This window comes from Myxocyprinus asiaticus, chromosome 28 (assembly GCF_019703515.2).
Source record: "Myxocyprinus asiaticus isolate MX2 ecotype Aquarium Trade chromosome 28, UBuf_Myxa_2, whole genome shotgun sequence".
Taxonomy (NCBI): Eukaryota; Metazoa; Chordata; class Actinopteri; order Cypriniformes; family Catostomidae; genus Myxocyprinus; species Myxocyprinus asiaticus.
Genome location: NC_059371.1, coordinates 45,332,559 through 45,360,461, shown reverse-complemented (window position 1 = coordinate 45,360,461; position 27,903 = coordinate 45,332,559). Strand labels below are relative to the sequence as shown.

At 41.3% G+C, this 27,903-nt stretch overlaps 1 protein-coding gene across 3 annotated transcripts in view; it reads left to right on the top strand.

Moving 5' to 3' along the window:
- Nucleotides 1-1,984: 1,984 nt before the first annotated feature.
- LOC127419321 (calmodulin-binding transcription activator 2-like) overlaps nt 1,985-27,903 on the top strand; it is a 53,908-nt gene continuing 27,989 nt past the window's right edge. For all 3 annotated transcript variants that reach the window (XM_051660642.1, XM_051660641.1, XM_051660643.1), the window contains exons 1-11: nt 1,985-2,041; nt 7,234-7,334; nt 14,600-14,703; nt 16,816-16,883; nt 17,013-17,148; nt 17,232-17,303; nt 17,446-17,596; nt 17,863-17,988; nt 20,482-22,280; nt 24,191-24,317; nt 24,485-24,619. In XM_051660642.1, the coding sequence (XP_051516602.1) occupies nt 7,304-7,334; nt 14,600-14,703; nt 16,816-16,883; nt 17,013-17,148; nt 17,232-17,303; nt 17,446-17,596; nt 17,863-17,988; nt 20,482-22,280; nt 24,191-24,317; nt 24,485-24,619 (2,749 nt within the window). In that variant the 5' untranslated portion in view covers nt 1,985-2,041; nt 7,234-7,303. The remainder of the gene's footprint in view (nt 2,042-7,233; nt 7,335-14,599; nt 14,704-16,815; nt 16,884-17,012; nt 17,149-17,231; nt 17,304-17,445; nt 17,597-17,862; nt 17,989-20,481; nt 22,281-24,190; nt 24,318-24,484; nt 24,620-27,903) is intronic.

Sequence of the window (27,903 nt, the reverse complement as noted above, 5' to 3'; positions counted from 1 at the left end):
TCTTAGATCCTGTGCTAACCATCCGGCCCCCATCTTCACACAGATCTTCAATAGATCACTGGAGCAGTGTGAAGTCCCATGCTGCTTCAAATGCTCAATCATTATTCCCGTCCCAAAGAAACCAAAAATCACAGGACTTAATGACTACAGACCTGTCGCCCTGATGTCTGTGGTCATGAAGTCATTTGAGAGACTGGTGTTGGCCCACCTGAAGAACATCACTGGACCCTTTCTAGATCCCCTTCAATTTGCTTATCTAGCAAACAGGTCTGTGGATGATGCAGTCAACATGGGATTGCATCATATCCTGCAACATCTGGACAGACCAGGGACATATGCAAGGATCCTTTTTGTGGACTTCAGTTCGGCTTTCAACACCATCATCCCAGCTATACTCCAGAATAAATTACACCAACTCTCTGTTCCCACGTCCATCTGTCAGTGGATTACCAGCTTTCTGACGGACAGGCAGCAGCTTGTGAGACAGGGGAAACTCACTACCAGCACCTGTACAATCAGCACTGGTGCCCCCCATGGATGTGTGCTCTCCCCACTACTCTTCTCCCTCTACACCAATGACTGCATCGCCAAGGACCCCTCTGTCAAACTCCTGAAGTTTGCAGACGACACCACTGTCATCGGCCTCATCCGAGATGATGATGAGTCTGCATACAGAAGGGAGGTTGAACAGCTGGCTATCTGGTGCAGTCAAAACAACCTTGAGCTGAACATGTTCAGAACAGTGGATATGATAGTGGACTTTAAGAGGAACACCCCAACACTGACCCCCCTCACCATTCTAAACAGCACTGTGGCAGCAGTGGAGTCATTCAGGTTCCTGGGCACTACCATCTCACAGGACCTGAAGTGGGAGACCCACATTGACTCCACTGTGAAAAAGGCCCAGCAGAGGTTGTACTTCCTTCCCCAGCTGAGGAAGTTCAACCTGCCACAGGCGCTGCTGATACAGTTCTACTCAGCATTCATTGAGTCTGTCCTCTGCACTTCAGTAACTGTCTGGTTTGGTTCAGCTACGAAATCAGACATCAGAAGACTACAAAGGACAGTTCGGACTGCTGAGAGGATTATTGGTTGCCCCCTGCCCCCCCTTCAAGAACTATACACTTCCAGAGTGAGGAAAAAGGCTGGAAAAATCACTCTGGACCCCACTCACCCTGCCCACTACCTTTTGAACTGTTGCCTTCTGGCCGACGCTTCAGAGCTCTGAGCACCAGAACCGTCAGGCACAGGAACAGTTTTTTCCCTCAGGCTATCCATCTCATCAACAGTTAAAATTGCCCCATTGAGCAATAACTATGTGCAATACACAGCTTAGTCTTTTTATATTTATCCAACACATCCAACCTCTTCTGCCATTTCATTCCTCTGAGAAAAAAAAAAAAAAAAAAACATTTGCACTGTACATAACAGATTGTATTAGATTTGCACTAGCCATGTGTATGTTTGTATGTATGTATGTGTATAATTATTATTATTATTTTTTAATTATTATTATCTATGTCTTGCTGCTGTTTTTGTATTGTTGTACACTGGAAGCTCCATGTCACCAAGACAAATTCCTTGTATCTGATTCTGATTCTGATTCTGCTTTGTATTTGCCTTTATGAACTTACCATTGTTGGTGCACAGTATCCAGAGTTTAACTATGGTATTAGTAAGATCATGATAATAAATCATGATAAATAAAAAAATCACCATGAATAGATGTAATGATGATTTGTAAAAAAATTAAATAAAAATAAAAATCTATGGAATTTGTAATGAAAAACAACATCCTAAACACATGTAGAAATAAAAGTGACTTTTATTGTCCTAATATAAGCTACAATATTTAATATTTTTGTAGGCTAATAATATTAACATTTATATCTCAAATCGTTACCACCTTTCACCCCATTAGCTACGGCCCTGGGCATAGCCAGAAAGATGTTAGTGTGTGCGCGCTCTCACGGTGCAGCGGGCACGAGCCTCCGTGACGTCATCGGTGCGAAGAAGATGGCAGCGCTCGTGAAGGCGGAAGGTAAGTGGCGGAATCCGTCGCTGTTGCTCGCGCTGCCGTTACCCGTTACTCGTTACTGACAGCGCGCACACGGGTGTTTATTATAACCGTCCGCACGGTTCGGTTCGGTCCCGGTGTGTGTGCGCTTCTATTCCTCCTGCGTTTGTGTATCGTGTGTGTGTGTGTGTGTGTGTGTGTATTTTTATCCCGTTTATTAGTGTGTGTGTCCGGGCCTTTGGGTTGTCATATTTATGAGAATAAAACAATTACAATCATTCAGATAGCTTCGGTTCGGCCCAGTTTGCATGTAAAACTGTGTTGTGTGAACACTGCCATGATAGTAATACCATGATATTCTTTGAAGTGCCTTGCAGTGCCATTTAAATGCCATGATGAATGTGGTAATTATTCGGCATCACGCTACAGATCAAAAGAACACATTATTGTATCTGTTACAATGAGACAGTGTGTGTATAAAAGTAAACATCAGAACTCACAGGATCATTGTGACACTGACAGAATATATAAACAAAACCAAATGATACATTTTAATGAGATGCACCGATATTTATTGACCAAATTAATACACTTGGCATTTCGTTATAAGCATGAAAACGGCGATATATATATATATATATATATATATATATATATATATATATATATATATATATATATATATACACACACACCAAAGGTTTATTTATAATTAAATAATTACATTTATTGCATGGTTCAAAGTTTATAATATTTATTTTCTGAATGTAATATAATATATATAATATATAAACGTACCAAAATAAATGAAATCCGAAAAAGTATTAAATGAATTTGTAATGTTGTATTATGATATGACAGAAGTGCAAAAATGTTTTTCCCCACATCAGTCGTCATTTTATCATATTTTTAAATCGTTTTTTCTTGTATTAATGTTTGAATGTGTCAAAAGATCCAGACCATGTTCAGTGGAAATTATTTATTCTTTGAACAATAAAATAGGTTTTGTACCTCTTTGTATATTTTTTTTGAAGCATAATTCCTAAGCAAAACAGTGATCTGATGACTAAATAAGTCACAATATCGGTATCTATCGTTTTTTATTTTTGGTTTGTTTTTTTATCTGTATTGGTGCATCCCTAATTTAAATAATAAATCATTAACTGACCATTAGTTAGCTGTGTCATGAAACTTTGGAATATTTATATTTGAACTATTGACAGGAAGATATTTTGGCTGATATTTGGTCATTTTAACCCTTGTGCGTCAATTTAAAAAAGTTATTCAGAGGTCCTTAAAGGACAAAAATGTCTGCGTCAAAAAACTGCCATAATAATATTATATATTAATATTATTTTCCACTTTCAATGAGTTACATCAGTCCTGATCATAACTACCAAATATTCATTCATTTTCAGGATTTTAACCCTTTAAATGCCAGTTTGTTTACATAATGCCACTGTTGTTTTTACACACACACACACACACACACACACACACACACACACACACACTTCTCAATACACACATACAAAACACACTCTGACATCCATACTAACACACACACAATTTTATCTGCATCATTTATTCAGTTGTCCTGCAGTGCTCTATAATACAGCAAACAGAAAATAGGGGAAAAGCTTGTATTTGCTCCATAGGCTAAACATGAGAAGAATGGCGCCATCTGGTGGAAAATATAAAAAATGTAAAATTTGAAGCCAGCGCTCCAGAATGAAAGCATAATGAATTCATGATTTTATGCTTTAATGGCACTGGGATCAAATATTGCAGTTTTAATGGGTTTCAATGGGGACATTTTTGTCCTGAAGGTCCTGAGTGTAACTATTTTGTGTATTATAGATGCATTATAGGAACTGAGGTTGAAATATCAAAATTCCCCCAAAATACACACCTTTGACAAAATGTATGCTGATGACATTAACAGCCAAAATGATCGAAAAAGACAAAAATATCCCGAAGGTCGCACAAGGGTTAAACGTTTGAGAGTTATGAACCCTTTGGCTGAACTTGATTCAATCATGAACAATAGTTGCACATGTTTGAAATACGTTTTCTTAAATTAAAATGACCATGCAATTTCAACTTAAATATTTCTAATATTTAGTATTTCTAGTACCTAACTGAATCGAGTCAACCCAACAAAGTTTCACATGTCAAAATAACTCAAATGAAAACCTTGTAGCGATATGCTAGCTAGTAACAGTAAATGTTAGCATAACATGTTTGTTGGTCACTGTATGCTACGGTTAGCACAGCAGTTGCTCAATGGCTCAATTGGTCCTCATCCCAACGCAAATGGATAAAGTAAAGCTGACAAGGCACTTTTTTTAGTTTAATCAACTCAGTTAATTGAAGTTACCTGGTTACATGAATGTTTTGAGTAATATGAACATGGGATGATTAAGTAAATCTGATGATAGTGAAAGTTATTTTTTTGCAGTGTACATCAGAATTTTGTCAGTTCTAAAATCTACTGACAGTGTTGTTGCTGGATAATAAACATTTCCTGTTTTCAGATGTTTTTTGAGTGAATACCGCATAAACTGATTTTCTGTACATCTGATTTATATATTCGTAAAACACTGATCTGTTCAGTATCATATAGTATTGCTGTAAAAACATTGACATTTTAAATGATTAAGCAATGCAAGTTATTGTAAAATATTACTCAATGCAATATGTTTTTAATAGTTTTAAGCTGAAACATTGTGGACTTTGTAGATTGAACCTGGAAATATCAATCAGATTGCATAGTCCGTCATGTGTTTGAAGGCGGGGCTTTGATGAATCCAGAGTTCTGATTGGTCGAAATGGTCATACTAGAGGTAATGTGCACTATATGTTAGTCTAGTGATATTTGCGCAGCTGTGAGTATCTTTACATGTATATTATAAAACAGAAACAGATTTAGCTCTAAAATCTAAAATAATAAAAGTAGTAGCTAAACAAGATTCACTGTATACAGCCACACTAATGAACTATAATGAACTATTGTGATTAATGGTATTAAAGTAATTATTATTATTTGAATATTAACCCATGGCCTCTCGTAGTATTGCTGTATTATATTGTACAGTGATTCTACGTCTCATTTGTGCTGTTGGAGTGAATTTAATCAATTATCTCCAGTGTTCAGGCTTCTAATGTAGTTTTTGCTCAGTGAACAAGAAGCTGATATTTTGTAATGTACATTTATTATTTACAATTATTGGTGGATTATATTCCAGTAGAAGAGTATTGTTTCTTTCGCGGTTAGGCCTATGTGAAATGCCGGCGCATGTTAGGGAATACTTCCAATCAGAGTGTGCGCAACAAATAATCAATATATTATTTTATCTGCCATTAGTTACTTTTATAGGGGGTCTTTGCATTAAAGTTGCCCTTTTCTCTCTGTCTTTATTATACTTTTCATTATTGACTTAAAATAACTTTTTATTAGTTTTTCTACAGTTTTGGAATCACTCTCCATAAAAATGTGATGTATGTAATTGTCGAACAGAAATTTCAAGAATATCTCAATATACATTTTTGCTTATATCACACACCCCTATTTACAATGCACATATAATATAGCCAAAGTGTTTAGGGGTCATATTTTCTGTACAATTATGGATAGTTACAACACCTCAATTCTGCATAAAAAATGTATTTATTTATTTATTCCGCCAAAAAAAAAAAAAAAAATGATATACATACATATATATATATATATTGTTGTGTGTGTGTGAGTTGATTCATGTGAGTGATTCCATCATGAACTGATCACAGATCAGTGTGTTTGCATCAAACAAACAAGAACAGTGAGTTCAGAGGAAATGCATCAATATTATATAAAAGAACTGTGTGTGTGTGAACTGTGAGGATACATCTGACCACCTACTGCTGCGGTTACTAGGCAACAAAGATGACAGATCCGGAGAGAGAGAGAGAGAGAGAGGGAGTTTGCCGTGTGTTTGTGTGAACTTGTGTCCATCCCAGAATATTTCAGAGTGCACAAACAATGAGTTGTGATTTCAAGATGCTTCTGTTGAAGCCATCAGTCATGTTATTTCAACTACATTTAAAACAAATCCTGTTTTATTGCAGAATTTCTGGTGAGGAACTACACTACCCATAATCCTGATGTGATATCCACCAATCAGAGAAAGAGCTCTACAGCTCCGCCCACTCCCATGATGCAGTGTGAATGATGCAATCGAGTCGCTCTCTCTACACTCTCAAACTACTGTTATATTTGTATATATCGGAATATTTGGCAAACACATTAAAAAATATATGGTTTTTATACTTTTAATCAACAACTTTAAATCAATAGTTTTATATTTTTCCATCATTTTTTAATTCAATTGCATCATTCGCAATGTTTCATGGTATTGTACCACAAAAATTAATTTCGACTCATCCCTCCTTTAAAAAAAGCACAAATGTGTGTTCCAGTGAGACACTTACAATGGAAGTCAATGGGGTCAATATTTGGAGGTTTAAAGGCAGAAATGTGAAGTTTGTAATTTTATTAAAGCACTTACATTAATTCTTCTGTTAAAACTTGTGCATTATTTGAGCTGTAAAGTTGATTAAATCATTGTTTTACAGTTGTAGGGTTTACGGTGTTACGTCGTCATGGCAACGGAGTTAAATTGTATATAAATTGTCTATATCTTTCCACAGATGCAGTTAGTAAGTGATGTTATCACAGTAAAATCATGTTAACACACATATTGTTTATGTTTTGTGTCTATACTTTTGAAACAGTGAGTATTTTAATGTTTACAGATTATTGACCCCATTGACTTCCATTGTAAGTGTCTCACTGGAACACACATTTGTGCCTCTTTTAAGAAAAGTGCAAATTAATTTTTAGATGGTGAAAAAGTGAACGGGCACTGTTGTGCTCTGTTGCACTGGGCTTGTGGGTAATATTGCGAGGTGGGTAATAAAAAAGCATGCATGGGTGTTCACCTTGAAAATCCACCAGCAATATTATGACATCCGGCCACATTTGACGTACTATTTTAAATGTACAATGATTGTACGCACACTATTTACAACAAGTGGTACATGAATAGGGATGAATTCCAAATGCATACGACCATACTACTCTTAATACAGTAGGTCTGCCATAAGTAGTATGAGTAGTTTAGTAGGATGCCATTACAAACTCTAGTACGTTTTCTAACCGTCTGTGTGTTTGTCAGTGGTGCAGTTTATTCCTCCCTGGATTGTGTGACTGCCCCCTACAGACTGGAGGAGTGAGTGAACTTCACTATGAACAACAAAGACAGCACTACAGAGTCTGGTCAGTGCCACTAAATGGATAGTTCACCCCAAAATGAAAATGATGTCATAATGTATGCACCTTCATGTCATTCCATACCTGCATATGTTATGCGTAACGCAGGGGGAGATGTTTTAATGAATATCGTAGGCCGTCTATTGTAATACAATGACCGTGAGTAGTGACTAACTTTAAAGCTTAAAAAAGGAACCAAAAGCATCATAAAAGTTTCCATGTGGCTTGTGCGTCATATTCCAAGCCTTCTGAAAGCATATGGGTCAGTGGCGTGATGCTCATTTTTTTATTCTATGAAATTATTCAAAATTACATTAAAAATGTGATTCACACATTCTCTTCAGTAATAAAGATGTTTGCAATTTATGAGGTTTTTTTCTGGGGCTTAAAGTAAAAAAATGTCATTAAAAATTTAAATTCTTGAAAAAAGAAATGTTTTGAGTAGTGCAGAATAAATTTTTTTTTTTATATATATATATATGAAAAACTCTAAATATATTTTAGTTTTATTTTTTTTAATTTGTCAAGTGGTGTAACCAACATGCAAGGTATTCTGGTGTCATGTCGCAAAAAAAAAAAAAATCATTTATATATACACTATATTGCCAAAAGTATTCGCTCACCCATCCAAATAATTGAATTCAGGTGTTCCAATCACTTCCATGGCCACAGGTGTATAAAATGAAGCACCTAGGCATGCAGACTTCTTCTACAAACATTTGTGAAAGAATGGGCCGCTCTCAGGAGCTCAGTGAATTCCAGCATGGTACTGTGATAGGATGCCACCTGTGCAACAAGTCCAGTTGTGAAATTTCCTCGCTACTAAATATTCCACAGTCAACTGTCAGTGGTATTATAACAAAGTGGAAGCGATTGGGAATGACAGCAACTCAGCCACGAAGTGGTAGGCCACGTAAAATGACAGAGCGGGGTTAGCGGATGCTGAGGCGCATAGTGCGCAGAGGTCGCCAACTTTCTGCAGAGTCAATTGCTACAGACCTCCAAAGTTCATGTGGCCTTCAGATTAGCTCAAGAACAGTGTGTAGAGAGCTTCATGGAATGGGTTTCCATGGCCGAGCAGCTGCATCCAAGCCATACATCACCAAGTGCAATGCAAAGCGTCGGATGCAGTGGTGTAAAGCACGCCGCCTCTACTCTACAGCAGTGGAGGCACGTTCTCTGGAGTGACGAATCACGCTTCTCCATCTGGCAATCTGATGGACGAGTCTGGGTTTGGCGGTTGCCAGGAGAACGGTACTTGTCTGACTGCATTGTGCCAACTGTGAAGTTTGGTGGAGGGGGGATTATGGTGTGGGGTTGTTTTTCAGGAGCTGGGCTTGGCCCCTTAGTTCCAGTTAAAGGAACTCTGTATGCTTCAGCATACCAAGAGATTTTGGACAATTCCATGCTCCCAACTTTGTGGGAACAGTTTGGGGATGGCCCCTTCCTGTTCCAACATGACTGCGCACCAGTGCACAAAGCAAGGTCCATAAAGACATGGATGAGTGAGTTTGGTGTGGAAGAACTTGACTGGCCTGCACAGAGTCCTGACCTCAACCCGATAGAGCACCTTTGGGATGAATTAGAGTGAAGACTGCGAGCCAGGCCTTCTCGTCCAACATCAGTGTCTGACCTCACAAATGCGCTTCTGGAAGAATGGTCAAAAATTCCCATAAACACACTCCTAAACCTTGTGGAAAGCCTTCCCAGAAGAGTTGAAGCTGTTATAGCTGCAAAGGGTGGGCCGACGTCATATTAAATCCTATGGATTAGGAATGGGATGTCACTTAAGTTCATATGCGTCTAAAGGCAGATGAGCGAATACTTTTGGCAATATAGTGTATATATATATATATATATATATATATATATACATATACACACACTATATTGCCAAAAGTATTCGCTCATCTGCCTTTAGACGCATATGTACTTAAGTGACATTCTTAATCCATAGGGTTTAATATGACGTCGGCCCACCCTTTGCAGCTATAACAGCTTCAACTCTTCTGGGAAGGCTTTCCACAAGGTTTAGGAGTGTGTTTATGGGAATTTTTGACCATTCTTCCAGAAGCGCATTTGTGAGGTCAGACACTGATGTTGGACGAGAAGGCCTGGCTCGCAGTCTTCGCTCTAATTCATCCCAAAGGTGCTCTATCGGGTTGAGGTCAGGACTCTGTGCAGGCCAGTCAAGTTCTTCCACACCAAACTCACTCATCCATGTCTTTATGGACCTTGCTTTGTGCACTGGTGCGCAGTCATGTTGGAACAGGAAGGGGCCATCCCCAAACTGTTCCCACAAAGTTGGGAGCATGGAATTGTCCAAAATCTCTTGGTATGCTGAAGCATACAGAGTTCCTTTAACTGGAACTAAGGGGCCAAGCCCAGCTCCTGAAAAACAACCCCACACCATAATCCCCCCTCCACCAAACTTCACAGTTGGCACAATGCAGTCAGACAAGTACCGTTCTCCTGGCAACCGCCAAACCCAGACTCGTCCATCAGATTGCCAGATGGAGAAGCGTGATTCATCACTCCAGAGAACGTGCCTCCACTGCTGTAGAGTAGAGGCGGCGTGCTTTACACCACTGCATCCGACGCTTTGCATTGCACTTGGTGATGTATGGCTTGGATGCAGCTGCTCGGCCATGGAAACCCATTCCATGAAGCTCTCTACACACTGTTCTTGAGCTAATCTGAAGGCCACATGAACTTTGGAGGTCTGTAGCGATTGACTCTGCAGAAAGTTGGCGACCTCTGCGCACTATGCGCCTCAGCATCCGCTAACCCCGCTCTGTCATTTTACGTGGCCTACCACTTCGTGGCTGAGTTGCTGTCATTCCCAATCGCTTCCACTTTGTTATAATACCACTGACAGTTGACTGTGGAATATTTAGTAGCGAGGAAATTTCACGACTGGACTTGTTGCACAGGTGGCATCCTATCACAGTACCACGCTGGAATTCACTGAGCTCCTGAGAGCGGCCCATTCTTTCACAAATGTTTGAAGAAGCAGTCTGCATGCCTAGGTGCTTCATTTTATACACCTGTGGCCATGGAAGTGATTGGAACACCTGAATTCAATTATTTGGATGGGTGAGCAAATACTTTTGGCAATATAGTATAATATATATAAATAAAACCAGAGAGGAGCCATTTAGACCCTCAAGATATCATTAAATATAAATATTTAGACATTTTTATGAAAATGCACATTTTATTCAGGTCATTTGGTGTGACCCTGAGAAAAGTTCTTTATATTCGGTAAAAGTCCAGGACAGTGATTTTGTGCCTCTATGAGATGGCACCTGCGAGGCACCGTTCGCCTGCAGAACACAAGCTTCTGGAGGGCACATAAGTCTGAAGTAGTGAGTTTAGATAGTGGGGAGCGGAGCTAGTGGTTGCTCTGCAAGCAAGCATCAATACCTTGAACTTAATGCGAGCAACCATTGGCAGCCAGTGCAATTTGATGAAGAGAGGCGTGTCGTGCACTCTCTTGGGCTCGTTGAAGACTGCTCTCGCTGCCGCATTCTGGATCATTGCAGAGGTTTGACAGTACATGCTGGAAGGCCTGCCAGAAGAACATTGCAATAGTCCTACCTGGATAGAACAAGAGCTTAGACGAGGAGTTGTGTTGCATGCTCTGATAGGAAGGGCCTGATCTTCCTAACGTTGTACAAGGCAAATCTGCACGATCGGTCCTTGCGATGTGGTCTGTGAAGTACAACTGATCGTCAAACACAACTCCAAGTTTTCTGGCTGTGCTGGATGGTGTAATCATTAATGAGTTTAGCTGAATGGTGAAGCTGTGATGAATTGCTGGGCTTGCTAGAAGCATGAGCAGCTCTGTCTTAGCAAGGTTGAGATGGATGTGGTCATCTTTGGTGGTGACGAAATGTCTGCTAGGCAGGCTGAGATCCGGGCCGCTACCGTCGGATCATCAGGCTGGAATGAGAGGTAGAGTTATGTGTCATCAGCATAGCAGTGATAGGAAAAGCCATGTGCTTGCATGAAAGGATCCTAGCGATGACATGTATATGGAGAAGAGGAGTGGTCCAAGCATTGAACCCTGCGGCACCCGGGTAACTAGTTGGTGAGACTTAGACACCTCTCCCCTCCAAGACACCCTGAAAGACCTACCTGTGATATAAGACTTGAACCAGTGGAGCACGGTTACTGTGATGCCCTTTGTTGTGAGGGTTGACAGGAGAATATGGTGGTTTACTGTGTCAAAAGCAGCAGATAGATCCAGCAGGATGAGTACGGATGATTTGGATGCTGCTCTCGCCAGTCTCAGAGCTTCAGTAACTGACAGCAGGGCATTCTCTGTAGAGTGCCCGCTTTTGAAGCCAGACTGGTTGCTGTCTAGCAGGTTGTTCTGTGTAAGAGAAGATGAGACTTGGTTGAACATGACTCGTTCAAGTGTTTTAGCGATGAATGAGAGGAGAGATACTGGTCTGTAGTTTTCTAAAAGTGCAGGGTTTAGCGTGGGTTTCTTAAGCAGTGGGGTTACCTGAGCCTGCTTAAATGCAGTGGGAAAGGTATCAGTGAGAAGAGATGTATTAATGATGTGAGTGAGAGCAGGTAAGATTGAAGGAGAAATGGCTTGAAGGAGGTGGGAGGGGATAGGATCAAGAGGGCAGGTAGTGGAGGCTTCTGAGAGGGGAGAGAAAGAAGGAAGAGTGAGTGTGTGTGATGTTAATGTGTATTTGTGGGTTTGTGGTGTGGAGAATTGACTGCTGATGGTTGTTATTTTATCTATGAAAAATGTGGCAAAGTCATCAGCTGTTAGAGATGATGTGGGAGGGGGAGGAGGTGGGCAAAGGAGAGAGGAATAAGTTTTGAATGCGTACGAGTATCAGAAGAATTGTTAATTTTGTTGTGATAGTATGATGTTTTTGCAGTGGAGACTTGAGCAGAGAAGGAAGAGAGGGGTGACTGATACATACTTAGGTCAGCAAGATCTTTCGATCTGCGCCATTTCCTCTCCGCTGCTCTGAATTTAGAGCGATGTTCACGGAGAACATCGGATAGCCCGGGGGGTGGAGGGTGTAGCGTGGGCTGGCCTGGATGATAGGGGACAAATATTAAAGTGGAGCGTAGAGAGTTAGTAGCATTATTTGTATCAAGTGAGGAAAACTTGTTAGAGGGAGGAAGTGAGGATGACACTATAGAGGAGAGACGGGAGGGCGTGTGTGATCGTAGGTTACGCCGAAAAGAGACCTGAGGAGGAGTGTGTGTTGCGCCAGGAGGCAAGTTAAGGTTGAAACTAAGGAAGAAGTGATCAGAAGCGTGCAGTGGAGTAACAAGAACATGATCAGTGGAGCAGTTACGTGTGTAGTTGGTTACCTGACTTGTGAGTCGCCGCAGTTGTGAGTTGTTTGAGGTGAAACGAGGCATGCAATGTGTGGAAGTCTACTGCCTGAGGATTTTCCAGGTGGATGTTGAAGTCCCTAAGTACTACAAGAGTGCTGCCATCTTCAGGGAAGTTTGAGAGCAACGCAACTCCTCCAAGAAGTTACCTAGCTGACCTTCACACACACACACACACACATATATACATACACACACACTCACATATATACACACACACACACACACACATATACACACACACATATACACACGCACTCACACGCATATACATACACACACACACACTCACACATATACACACCAATACACACACATATATACACATGCACACACACACATACACGCACACACACACACACACTCACACACACATATACACACGCACTCACACGCATATACATACACACACTCACACACATACACACCAATACACACACACACATATATACACATGCACACACACATATACACACGCGCACACACATATACACGCACGCACACACATACACACGCACTCACACACACATACACACTCACACACACACACCCACATACACTCTCTCTCTCACACACTCACACACACACACACACACACACACACTCACACACTCTCTCACACACACACATATACACACTCACACACACTCTCTCACACACACACACATATACACACTCACACACACTCTCTCACACACACACACATATACACATTCACACACACTCTCTGACACACACACTCTCACACAATGTCTGTCGAGTGCCCTTTCATGCATCATCTTTCCATGTTCACTCTAAGGAATATTTCAAGATCTACTCATCATATTATGTTGTGTTTGGGTTTGTTTGAATGTTTCACACTCCTGTTTATCATATTTATGTATGTCAGTGGGAATTTCACACACACATACTCACTGCCGTTTGAACAGATTTGCTCATTGCATTCTACTAATTGTGACTTTTAAAGTAAAGGTCTACTAACCCAATGATATATAACACATGGCTATCTCATCTTTTTTATGCTTTCACTAACTCTAACACTAATAATTGTTGTGATAACAGATTTGCAAATGATGAGAACAAAACAGTTTTTATTTGTCAGTAAATTAAAAAGCATTATTTAAGAATTGGTAGGATCAGCTATATACATTGTAAAGTCCAGATTCTAAGCTTTAAAATGACACCTATTGTGTTCAGATCTAGCAAGTGGGTATTAATTTATTATGTAATGTGTTTATTTTTGCCGCAGGGAGTGCCCCCTACTGGCTGGTACGAGCTCAATGAATCCTTCTATCAATATATATATATATATATATATATATATATATATATTTATATAAAAAAATTCAATAAAATGAGTACAAAACCAGTCATAATTACTAAAAAAAGAAGCTGATAATAAGATCTAATGCAATATCTTCTGATAATATATGCAATATGAGAGTCTTAGTGGGCCGGTCATTTTTGACCAGGAACACAAAATGTGTTAGCACAAAACAAACACAATTCCACAATATTTATGTGCGTTATGCGAGACGCTCGTTCACAGTAGCTCGCGTTCACACAAGAACTTTTGTTTTTAGCGCTCAAGTGCAGTATTCATTAAAACGTCTCCTTTTGAGTTTTCATGAGAAAGGCATTCAGGTTTGGAATGGCATGAGGGTGAGTAAATTATGACAATTTTAATTTTTAGGTGAACTATCCCTTTAATGTTTGCAAAATGCTTTTTTTAATCTTCATTTTGAACACTGTATCTATAGTTTTATTACTTCAAAACTAACAAACTGCTTTTGTCAGATGTTTCGATTGAAACGTCTTTCTCCTGAATATATGACACTTGTTTTGGGCTGTCTCAGGAAGAGATGTTGAATGTGTTGTGTGTTTTGTGTGTGTTGTAGAGAGCAGTGGTCAGATGAAAGTGTTTTTGCCCAATAAACTGTTGGAGTGTTTACCGTGCACCACGACATTACCCAAAGAGAGACTGCGCTGGAATACTAATGAGGTGTGTGCTTATAATCAACTCAGTGCATCAGAAATAGACCAGACAGAGATGCCAATTAACTCAAGGGATAAATGTTACATTTGTTGATCTTATAAATGTCTTTTTATGGTATGATGTCAAGAAATACAGTGGCAGAGAGAATCGGGGACCTTGCAGGAGATTTGAACCATCAGCTGAAAGACAAAGTGAAGTCAGTGTGACGAGGAAGGGGGCGTGGCCGGGGCCGTGATGCGCACGCCTCCCTCCTCGTCACAGTCATTTATTGCTTTCTCTGTAGCAGTTCATGAGAGCATGGGTGTAAGCGATGTAGCTCATTCGTGGTGTTGATGCATCGTTGACCATCACTGAAGAGTTTGAGCTGGTACCAATCACAGACACGACTACATCCAACGACATTTACTCCAGCCTCATTGGTGCTAGAGGTTGACTGGAGTCACGCTGTTAGCGTGGCAATGGATGGTGCTTCATACATGATTGGGGAAAAAGGCAGGTGTTTTTGCTAAATTAACCCTTGTGCATCAATTTAAAAAAGTTACTCAGAGGTCCTTAAAGGACAAAAATATTCTATATTAATATTATTTTCCACTTTCACTGAGTTGCATCAGTCCTGATCATAACTACCAAATATTCTTTCATTTTCAGGATTTTAACCCTTTAAATGCCAGTTTGTTTACATAATGCCACTGTTGTTGTTTACACACACACACACATACACACACATACAAAACACACTCTGACATCCATACCAACACACACACACACACACACACACACAATTTTATCTGCATCATTTATTCAATTGTCCTGCAGTGCTCTGTAATACAGCAAACAGAGAATAGGGGAAAAGCATGTATTTGCTCCATAGGCTCATACATGAGAAAAATCGCACAAGGGTTAAAAGGGAATGTCCAGAAAGAGAAATCAATGCAAAATTCTAGAACTTTCATTGTATTCTACATCAAGAAGCGTTGTGTAGCAAGAGCCTGAAAATGGATGATGTCATAACATCAAAACTGTTAAATTCACCAGAGTAAAAGGGCTCAACCAGTGACAATTTGACTTTTTATTATCTAAAAATAACATTGATCGTGGTCTACCCTACCACACTGAAGTTCACTTGTTGAGCAGAGGAGCCATGCTCAAACGTTTCTTTGAATTGTGTGCAGAGATTGCTCAGTTCATGCACGAAATGGGGAAACCCGTGGCTGAGCTGGATGACCCTGAATGGGTTCGGGATCTTGCTTTCATGGTGGATGTAACCGAGCACTTAAACATGCTCAATTAGAAGATTCAAGTTTAAAATTGAACGTCTGGACTATCACACCTGGAGTCGCAAGTTCAAATCCATGGCGTGCTGAGTGACTCCAGCCAGGTCTCCTAAGCAACCAAATTGTCCCGGTTGCTAGGGAGGGTAGAGTCACATGGGGTAACCTCCTCGTGGTCGCTATAATGTGGTTCTCGCTCTCGGTGGGGCGTGTGGTGAGTTGTGTGTGGATCGCAGAGAATAGCGTGAAGCCTCCACACGCGCTACGTCTCCACAGTAACGCGCTCAACAAGCCATGTGATTAGATGCGCAGATTGACGGTCTCAGACGCGGAGGCAACTGAGATTCGTCCTCCGCCACCCGGATTGAGGCGAGTCACTACGCCACCACGAGGACTTAGAGCGCTTTGGGAATTGGGCATTCCCAACTGCTTATGCCAACTTCTCTTTTTCAAGAATTTCCGCTTTTAATGAGACTTTTTATTTTTTCTTTACCGTCTCAGGACGGTTACACCACTTGACATTTTTTTACTTTAACCCCCAGAAAATATATATAAAATGACTGAGATCAGAACTTGAAAACATGTTCATCATAGTAGAGGTGCGTTCAAGTCACTGTTTTGTGTGAATTGCATTTTTTAAATGTTTTTTTGATGTCACGTCTTTGACCTAAATACATGGCTTGAAATAAAATGTCTGGTTTTGTGGTGGGACCAAATGTGTGCAGGGCGAGTAAAAATCTGAACTACTGGACCGACCGGACCAGCAGAAAATATCCCTTATGTTGATCCCTGAAATGAGTTTATTAACAGTGTTGCCATGTTTATCTTGTCTATGTGTGTGTGACAGGAAATTGCTTCCTTCCTGATATCATTTGACAGACATGAGGAGTGGCTGTCCTGCACTCTTAAGACCAGGTCAGTAAAGCGTGTGTGTTTATTCCTGGAAAAACGACAGTGACTGGATCTCCTTCATGTTCTCTGAATCTGCTGGGTATTTAACTCATATTTCCACTTACATGTGTTTGTGTGTGTGTTGACGATCAGGCCACAGAACGGTTCAGTTATCCTGTACAACCGCAAGAAAGTAAAATATCGCAAAGATGGATACTGCTGGAAGAAACGGAAGGACGGAAAGACGACAAGAGAGGATCACATGAAGCTGAAGGTGCAGGGCATGGAGGTGAGAGCTCCACCTTCTGCTCAAAACACACAGGAAGCTGTCTGTGTCTGGAATAAACGTTTCACATTTCTCTCTGTCTGCAGTGTCTTTATGGTTGTTATGTTCATTCCTCCATCGTTCCCACATTCCACAGGAGATGCTACTGGCTCCTGCAGGTTAGTCATTAAATCTACCCAATCAGAGGCCAGGATGTGTTCCTCGGGGGCGGGCAAAATTCTAAATTGAAGAATTGAAAACTAAACAGAACAAATAAAATATTTCCAGATTGTGTGTGTGTGTGTGTGTGTATGTGTGTAGAATCCAGACATTGTTCTAGTGCACTACTTGAATGTGCCCTCACTAGAGGACAGTGTGAAAACATGTGGCCCGCTGTCGTGTGCACTGACCGACCGCCGCGACAGTCTGCGTTGGAGCCGAGATGAACTGCTGTCACAACTCAAACCCATGTGTGAGTAAACAACCAATCGCAAACCATGTCTCATGAGCAAACGAGTGCAGTCATTCATAGACTTTATTCCATCCATTGTACACACAAGAGATTAGGGACGAAAACATGTATTTGTGGCCAATTATTCCTTATATTACCTTCATTTAATCTGGTATGTACATTTACTGTGTATGGCTAGAAATGACAGAGATATTTATTAATACCAGAAAGTATGTGTGTGTGTGTGTGTGTGTGTGTGTGTGTGTGTGTGTGTGTGTGTGTGTGAGTCCACAGTATGAAGTGGTCTTGTGGAGGGAATGGTACAGTGGAACTCTCAGTAGAGCAGATGGTGCAACAGGTCCTAGAAACCCAACAGACCAAACCACAACCACGAACACACACCTGCCTATGCGGTAAATCACACACAACCTGAAGAATAGCCATTGCTCATACACACACACACACACACACACAGTGCTGGGTAGTAACAGATTACATGCAATCTGGATTAGGTAATTAGACTGCAAAATTCAAGTACTTGTAATTGGATTACATTACAAAAATGTGCATACAAATATTATAGTTACATTTTTATGTATTACATGCTTGCCTTTTTAATTATGTCACCAATCAGCCAAAGGCAATAATTAGTAAGTAATTTTCCTAAACAGTTTGCATTTGCACCCTGTATCGAAAATAATGCATTTCGATCTAGCCCTCGTCCACCTCTCCATAATTCCACACACACACTTCTGTAAAAACACACGTGCAAATGCGCTTTGGTCCCAAGCTTCAAGTCTTCGTTCGAGGCCACACCTTCTCATGCATAGTTATGAGGAGGTATAAATCATGCATCTCTACATCATATCTAAAGACATTCTCTCATCAGGTCCAGTCTCTATTTCTAATTTCCTAAATAACAATTCTTTTTCAATGAAAAATACAAGCAGGTTCTCATTGTTTTTTATCTTGAGTTACGTTAAGTTTTATAAACTTTTAAGCAAATTTTTTGTACTCAGCAACTGACAAATAACAAGTTGCTGTTTGATTGTTTGTTTACAAAATTGCTTAATACATTTAAAATTAATGATTAGATTTTCATCATAAAATGAAATGGGTAATCCAGAAGTAATCTGAAAGTAATCAGATGAGATTACCTAAAAAGTGTAATCTAAAACATTACATTTATATTGTATGTACATTTAGTCATTTAGCAGACGCTTTTGTCCAAAGCGACTTACAAATGAGGAACATAGCAGGCACTTTGTCATACAAAAGTCAGTAATATCTGCAGTATCGCACTGTAAAGTTTTCAGAGTAGCTAGAGATGTATAGAAGCTAGCGCAGAAGAAAGAGACAAACAAGGAAAGGTTTTTTTTATTAATTAATGAATAGTAAGTGCAAGTAGTGTGGATTGGTTAAGTGCTCGAGGAATAGATGTGTTGTCAGGAGGTTCTTGAACATTGAAATGGTTTCAGCAGATCGTGCAGAGTTGGGAAGCTCATTCCAACACAGAGGAACAGAGAAAGTCAGTGATCATGAAATGGACTTTGTGCCTCTTAGTGATGGGACCACCAGGCGCCGCTCATTCATAGATCGCAGAGAGCGAGTTGGGACATAGACCTGGAGGAGTGAATTGAAGTAAGGGGGTGCGGTTCCATTGGCTGTCCTGAAGGCCAGAGTTAGAGCCTTAAATTTGATGCAGGCAGCTACTGGCAGCCGTTGGAGTGAAATCAAGAGGGGGGTGACATGAGCACCCTTTGGTTGATTGAAGACCATACGCTATGCTGCATTCTGGACCATCTGCAGTGGCTTAATCTTACTAGCTGGGAGGCCAGCCAACAGAGCGTTACAGTAGTCCAGTCTTGAAATGACCAGAGCTTGGACCATGAGTTGCGCAGCATATTCTGACAGGAAAGGTCTGATGTTGTAAAGTGCGAACCTGCAAGACAGGGTGGTTTATGAGATGTGTTGGGGAAGTTAGGCTGGTCCTCCACCACCACTTTCAGGTTCCGGGCTGTCCTGGTTGGCTTTAGTGTAGTTGAACCAAGACAAATAGTGAGGTTGTGGTCAACAGATGGGTTGGCTGGGGTCACTAGGAGTTTTGTCTTTGCAAGGTTGAGCTGAAGGTGGCGTTCCTTCATCCAGGCCGAGATCTCCGAGAGGCAGGCAGAGGTAGGAGCTGAGATGGTGGGTTGTCAGGCTGAAATGACAGGTGAAGCTGTGTAAAAAGCCATGTGCTTTAATAATTGGTCCAAGTGAAGTAGTGTAGATTGAGAACAGGAGCGATCCAAGCACTGAACCCTGAGGAACACCAGTGGTTAGCTGATGTGACTCAGACACCTCTCCTCTAAACTCCAGCACAACTGCACTAAGCTAGCCACTAAATAACAAAGTTTACCATAACAGTCAGTGAAGTGCAGATCAATCTCCTGGATAACAACAGCTACTAGTCCAGTACAAAAACAAACACAGCAAGCTTTGTGTTGACAAAATGCTTCTCCTGTGATTACATAATGGATTGTAATTTAAGTTTTGTCATTTATAATCGGTACCCGATTACATTTTAGAAGTACTCTACCCAGCACTGCATACACACACACTTGCACTTTTGCCACCCAGAGGCTAGGGCTGGGCGGTATGATGTGTATTTCCTTTGGAAAAAATGGTAGATATATTAGCACTTCTATCAGTAGACAGGGATTCTTGAAACTTTTTCCACATGAAAGTGACAAAGAAACATGGAGTAATGTGAGAATACAGGTCACCTAAAGTTACAATGAAATAAAATTACTCAAACCATGATTTAAGGGTTTGGTCATACCACCCAATCCTACCAGGGGCATTTACCACATGCATGATTCCACGTACTCCTGTCATTGACTTGTTTGACGTGTTTTCTCCAGCTTCTCCCAGCTCCAACATTCCTCACCGCTGCAACAGCACAAAACATCGCATCATCTCCCCCAAACTGCCAACCTGCTCCACCACTTACCCCGCCCTCACGGAGTTGCAGAATATGGCTAATGAGGGCTCAGGAGCGGATGTCAGCCGAGAGGCAGGACCAGGTGATGCATTAGTTGCTGTTGTGCCTTCGGAGAGGAAGCAGTTGCCTGATAAGCCAGAAGACTCGGGGCGAGCTGTTAGTGAGGACACAGGGGGTGTGGCTTCACCATGCTCCGCCTCTTCTTCATCCTCTTCGAGTCCACCGCTAACACAACGGGCAGCGACTATTGCACTTTGTAACGGAAACAGGTTCTATGGTGACCAGCGAGGAGGACTTGCCACCGTTGCCCTGCCGCAAAATGCAGTCATTGTCATGACGACAGCAGCACCGTTGGGGTGTGGTGGCGAGGAGACAAAGAGCGAGTTGGGCACTACCAGATTGCCGCTCACCCGTACCGGCGGGAGGCTCGTCTTGTCTCCTGTACCGCACAAACAGGATGCACCCTCTCCACCAATCACTGCCAACCCGCTAAACCCCACCCCACCCAATCATGGTGTGGCCACACTGTCACTCACTTTACTGCCCAGCCCTGTGATTCGAGGACTGCTTCTTACCGAGCGCATAATCCCTGAAGCTCCAGGGACTCTCCTACATCCGGCATCCCAGTCATCCTCACTGCTTCCATTCGACCCAGACTCTTTCCTCAACAGCCCCAAACAGGGGCAGACCTACGGAGGACCCACCCTCATCACCCACAGCTCCGCCCACTCTTTTTCCAGCTCTTCCTCTCCATCCCCGCCCCCCTCCATGTCTCCTCAGCCCCCGTTTCTTGCACAGTCTCTCTCGCCCACTTCTCCACCATCATCTCTGTCTTCCTTCTCTTCCGTGACGGAGAGGAAGAGCATTCCGGGTCGTCCGGCCTCCAGCCCCGCCTCTCTGACTCCTTCCCTTGCTTTTTCACTCTCTCCAACTCGCTCTACTCTCGCGCTGCCTCCTTTGTGTTTGGAGTCGTCTTTAGGTCTTGATTCGTTAACGCAACCGCTAAGTCCCACCCTTGGTGTGCAGGAATCTTCCAAAGCTCCTCCTACTGGATTTGACACTCAGGCTTCATCCAGTCAGCTGCTGACCAATCAGCACTTACCTTCCCAACACATGAACAACCAGTTGGCATCCACCAATCAACTCTCAGCAACCCAAATAATGCAAAGTCAACCCTCCCTGGAAGTCTTACCGACCAATCAGTTGCCTCCAGAAGCAGAGAAGGTGGATCTTAGACAGCAGCCACTTCAGGTGCAGTCTTGTCTCATGGCAACCCACTCAACATGCATTCAGCAGCAGAATTTGACCCCGCCTCCAGCCACACCCACAAGCGGACAGGTGAGTCCCATACAGGTGAAGGAGGAGCAGTCCCTGTCCACTCAGGTGCCATTTGAATCAGATGTGACTCCTATGGACACCACACAAAGTTCTGACTCAACTCACATAGACAATGAGGAGGCGGGACTCACGTTTGACTCCACCTTTCCTGACCTCATATCTGAGCTGATTACCGATGAGACCATGAGCCACACCTCCACCCCAGACCCACCCATCTATCCTATCAGGTACATGGTTCCACCTCAGCCAACACCATCCACCTCGTTCCTGCCCTTCCCCCTCCTTACAAACACCCATTCGCTCATGGCCAGCGGCTTGCCAGAGGACCCCCAGCGGCTGGCCAACATCACAGACTTCTCACCTGAGTGGTCCTACCCAGAGGTATGAATCTTCAGTAATCATGCATTTTTTTCATTGATGGAAAGGGAAAGAACATTTGGGTTTACAACACTTTCCATGAATAGGGTACAAATTGGGGTCCAATCACTGTTCTTAAAGACCAATGTTTTTTTAGAGACAGAACACGGATGATGTCAGAAAAGCTGTTATCAATAAAATTAACTTTATGTAAAGTAGCTAGTTTAAAATGCATCAGATGTCTGTATTCATGGAGCACAACCATTCAACCCTGATTCTGTAGTTTTTATGATCAAGTAAACCTTTTTTCTTACTTTATGAATAAATATATATATAAATATATGTTAATCAATAACTTCAAACCAACATTTTGTTTCAAACTAGCATAGCCTCTACTAAGTTATAGATAGAAATATTCGGAAATATGGTATAATTATACACAACAGTGTTATCGAGGACACTTCAAAATACAGTGTATAAATCTAGATAACTTATAAGAGAAATTGTTTAAATTTTTCTGAATGCACCATAACTTCTATCAGTGAGTGAAGATTTATAACCAGGGACCAAAATCAAGACTTGGGTCAATGACGTGACTCAGTTATTTGTAGAGATCTATTAAATTATTCAAAAATACATTACAAATGCAATTCACCCAAAACAATGACTTGAATGCACCTTTACTATATTGAACATGTTTTCAATTACTAAGTTTTACAATATGATTAATATTTGTAAAACTTGGGGTCTGGGTATCTCAGTGAGTATTGACGCTGACTATCACCCCTGGAGTCACGAGTTTGAATCCAGACCGTGTTGAGTGACTCCAGCCAGGTCTCCTAAGCAACCAAATTGGCCCGGTTGCTAGGGAGGGTAGAGTCACATGGGGTAACCTCCTCGTGGTCGTGATTAGTGGTTCTCGCTCTCAATGGGGCGTGTGATAAGTTGTGTGTGGATCGTGGAGAGTAGCATGAGTCTCCACATGCTGTGAGTCTCCGCGGTGTCATGCACAATGAGTCACGTGATAAGATGCACGGATTGACGGTCTCAGAAGCGGAGGCAACTGAGACTTGTCCTCCACCACCCGGATTGAGGTGAGTAACCGCACCACCACGAGGACCTACTAAGTAGTGGGAATTGGGCATTCCAAATTGGGGAGAAAAAAGGATCAAATAAAATAATAATATATATATTTGAAAAAATTTTGTTCACCAGATCAAAGTCATGTGGTGTAACCAACATGCAGGTAGCCGTTCTGTTGTCATGTGACAAAACAAAAAAACATAAAACAGAGAAAAGTCTTGTAGATTTTATGAAAAGGCCAATTTTTTTCAGGTCATTTGGAGTTACCCTGAGAAAACGTAATATTGTTGAATAAAATTCATAATATTTGTAACCTTAAAATATGTTTGAAAACTTTTTTGCAATTAATGATTTATTTGTTTAAACTCTAGTATTTTAATACCTTTTACTTGATGGTAACACCACTTGACATTTTAAAGACTTTTGTAGAAAATAATATTATTAAAATAATAATTTAGTTGTGAAACCAACATGGACTCAAAGTTTATATTTCTATGAACTTGACACATGTTTTATACTCTATTTTTAAAAGATTTCTAATCTCACCTCGGACATCCTAATTTATGAATGACCCACTCACGAGTTAATGACAACATTTATTGATGTTTTAGTATGAGTTAATCATATTTTATCATATTTATGAATATTGAGAATGTAGAAAAACAATGTGGACGAGAAGGAAAGTGAAGGAGTAACTCTTTATTTCTCCTCTAAAAGAGGAAATTTGGAAATATTTTAAAGACATAGTGACCACTTGATTTTATATTTATTTTCAAGTATTTTGTTTTTACCTTATTCATGGAAGTTGTCTCACTTGTTTGTGATGTCTGGTGTTGATTTGTCTGTGTTAGGGTGGAGTGAAGGTGTTGATCACAGGTCCATGGTCCGAAATAGACAGCAGATACGTGTGTGTGTTCGATCAGAGTCGAGTACCTGCTTCTCTCATTCAGCCAGGTGTGCTGCGCTGCTACTGTCCAGGTGAGAGGGGGCGTTCATTCAGTCTGAACTCTTCTGTTCTGTTTGCAAAGAAAATCTCGCCAGATTCTGAGCGATAGTGTACATCCATGCTGTGTTTGAGTCGTTAATTCTGTTTCTATGGAAACTTTAGGAATGACTGAAAATAAAATGTGTGTGTGTGTGTGTAGCTCATGAAGCTGGACTTGTCGCTCTGCACGTGTTGAAGGATTGTAGTGCCATCTCCACTTCTGTGCTGTTTGAGTATCGCGCCCGCAACGCGTCGTCTTTACCGAGCTCACAACTGGACTGGTTATCACTGGATGGTGAGTACAAACTAACACACACACATTTTGCACCTGGAACGAAATTGTTTCCGATTATTTGACTTCAGGTAATAAGTGGAGCGATATAATCACAATAAGGGCAGAACTGCAGAGACTAAATATGATTATAGATGATACACTTACTCAAAGACACAATCTGAGATGCACAAACAAAGAAATCATTCACAATGTTTAAATATACCATCTGCTTACTATCCAGCAACAATAAAAACATCTAGCTTTGAAATATTAGAGGCCAGGATTGTGTGACGTTTCGATCTTCTATTGGTCACACGTCTTCTCAGAGTTCAGCATTCCCTCGTTGTCGTGACTCGTTGTGCATGACACCGCGGAGACTCACAGCACGTGGAGGCTCATGCTACTCTCCACGATCCACACACAACTTACCACACGCCCCATTGAGAGCGAGAACCACTAATCACGACCACGAGGAGGTTACCCCATGTGACTTTACCCTCCCTAGCAACCGGGCCAATTTGGTTGCTTAGGAGACCTGGCTGGAGTCACTCAGCACACCCTGGATTCGAACTCACGACTCCAGCTGTGATAGTCAGCGTCAATACTCGCTGAGCTACCCAGGAATGTTTATATCGAATGTTGCCTTCATGTGGTTCGTCATTTATTTTGTTATGTGATATTTTGAAATACGATATATTGTCCCACCCTAGTGTTTGTTGGGTCAATAGCAATGTTTCCATCCAAGTTGCAAATTTAATTTTTAACCATCAAAACGGAGTGTGCAACGTTGGACACTTCACGCACTCAGCGCACGCGGCTTGCTGTACATAGCGGAAGGGGTGGAGTTACCTGTCTGCGCTGCTCGTCTGACAGAACAGCAGCTGGCGAAATTTCACTGGATACAGCGCATTACAAATGTGAGTTGAATGCTTTACCATCACCCCACGCTGTGTGAATAAGTACGTTGTTTAAGATACAAGTGTTGAGGTTGGCTAACGTGCTAAAGCTGGCGGCAACACATCACATGCGCTTGAAACGTCACTTCCATCAGCTGTTAAACGGCAAACGCTTCCGTGTAGTGAAAAAATGTTAGTGTTCCATTTGGGACGATGCTACACTTTGAAAATTCACACAGTGCATATAGCCAGTATAGCCAATTTTACAACTTCGTTGCCATGACGATATAACGCTGTAAACCCTGTAATCCCACTAAACGCCGATTTAAACAACTTTACTGCTCAAATAATGCACGAGTTTTAACATAAGTATTAATGTAAGTGTTTTAATAAAATTATAAGCGTCACATTTCTGCCTTTAAACCCTCGAAATATTGCCCCCATTGACTTCCATTGTAAGTGTCTCACTGGAACACACATTTGTGCTTTTGCAAGAAAAGAAAACAGATTTTTTTGTGGTAATCAACATTATGCCACACATGCTGTCGATTGAGTTTAACTTATTAGTATTGAACCTGGAATATTCCATTAAAACCAGCAAGTCATTCAGACACTGACTGTCACCGCTTTTATCCAAATACATCAGAAGTGCTGTAATACAACGGTGCAAATTGCTCAGAGAAGCACAAGTAGAGAGGAAGGTGAGAGACAGTGAAAGAATAGATTCAGTTGTTTTAAGAGGAAGAAAGAAGACCGTTATTGCATTAGTAGGATTGGGTCAAGCACTTGTGAAAGAGATGTGTTTTTAGATGTTTCTTGAAGATGGCTGGAGAACCAGCTGCTCGGGTGGAGTTTGGCAGGTCGTTCCACCAGTGAGGAACAGTTGAAGTGAAGGTCTGTTAAAGTAATTCTGTGCCCTTGTGTTTACCCGCCGTTTGTAAGCTTCTGGAGGGCACATAGAGTTGACGTAGCTAGTGGTTGTTCTGTAAGCGAGCATCAATGCCTTGACGCGAGCAACCATTGGCCACCAGTGCAGTTTGATGAAGAGAGGTGTGACGTGCACTCTCGTGGGCACGTTGACAACACTTTGCACCACCACGTTCTGGATCAGTTGCAGGAATTCCTGCCATAAGAGCATTGCAGTAGTCCAGTCTTGATATGACACAAGCCTGGACGAGGAGTTTTGTAGCATGCTCAGATCGTCCTGATGTTATACAGCGCAAATCTTCATGATACTGCTGTTCTAATTGTTGACGAGTCTAGCTGAATGGAAAGAATAGGAATCAGGTGACGTTATTAAAAGTGTTGATTATAAATATTTTCATGATTGTGTGTGTTAAGTGTAGATGTGAGTCTGTTGCTATTTCTGACTCGCAGTTAAAGTCTATTTAAATCCATGTGTACGAGGAGGGCAGACTGTCTCTCTCTCTCTCTCTCTGTCTGTCTGTCTGTCTGTCTGTCTGTCTGTGAGTCAGTAATATAAGCTGAACTCTGTCTCTCTCTCGTCTCATTTGGGATTTTCCCTGCGCGAGTACGGATGTCCAGCACCAGATTTTTCCTCTTGTCTGTGTGGAATACTTTTGCTTTTTTCCGTCCTGGCTCTTTTCGGCTGTCTCTCTCTCTCTCAGAGTCATTCTGTGAATTCAGCATGTGATTCAATGACTTCTGTACTTCACTGAGTGTGTGTGTCAGTCTTGTGTGTAAAGTGTGTATTTGTTTTATATTGCGGTCCATCCGTGCTGAAGAATACACACACACACACACACACACACGTCGCACTCCTGACTGTGTGTGTAAGAGAGAGGGAGACAGGTGAAGAGTGGGCGAAGTGGAATTATGATTTTTCTGATTTGCTGTTTTTAATCGGGACGTCTGAATTATGGCACAGAGAAACAGGGATAGTGTAGGTAAGACTGTGTGTGTGTGTGTGTGTGTTTGTGGGTGAAAGTTTCTATTTAAAATATTCAGAGCGATAAGATGATCTGGACTGAACACCATATTTCCATTACTGTGATCCAGACACATGAATCATCTCTTTAACATGCCGAAAATGTGCTTCGCTAAACCGCGCATCTGGATATATGCACGTTATAACGCTTTTCTACATGATTTGATGAATTACTGCTGCCATGACGCATAGAAAATGGTAATAGCGCAATGTTTATTGCACAAACAGCGCAGCGTAGCTCAAATTAGAACGAGCCTAATTTACATTGAAAAGGGATGTGTTTTCATAAAAAGGATTAAATGACTTAAGACTAGAAAACTAGATTGCTGTTGGTTAGTGAAGAAGACGCTGGAATACAATGCGCAAAATGCTCTGTGCATAACTCTCGACAATAAGAGGAAATCATTCACATATGCAACCAAATTTTACGCTATGTAAAACTGTGTCCAAAGATGAGATCC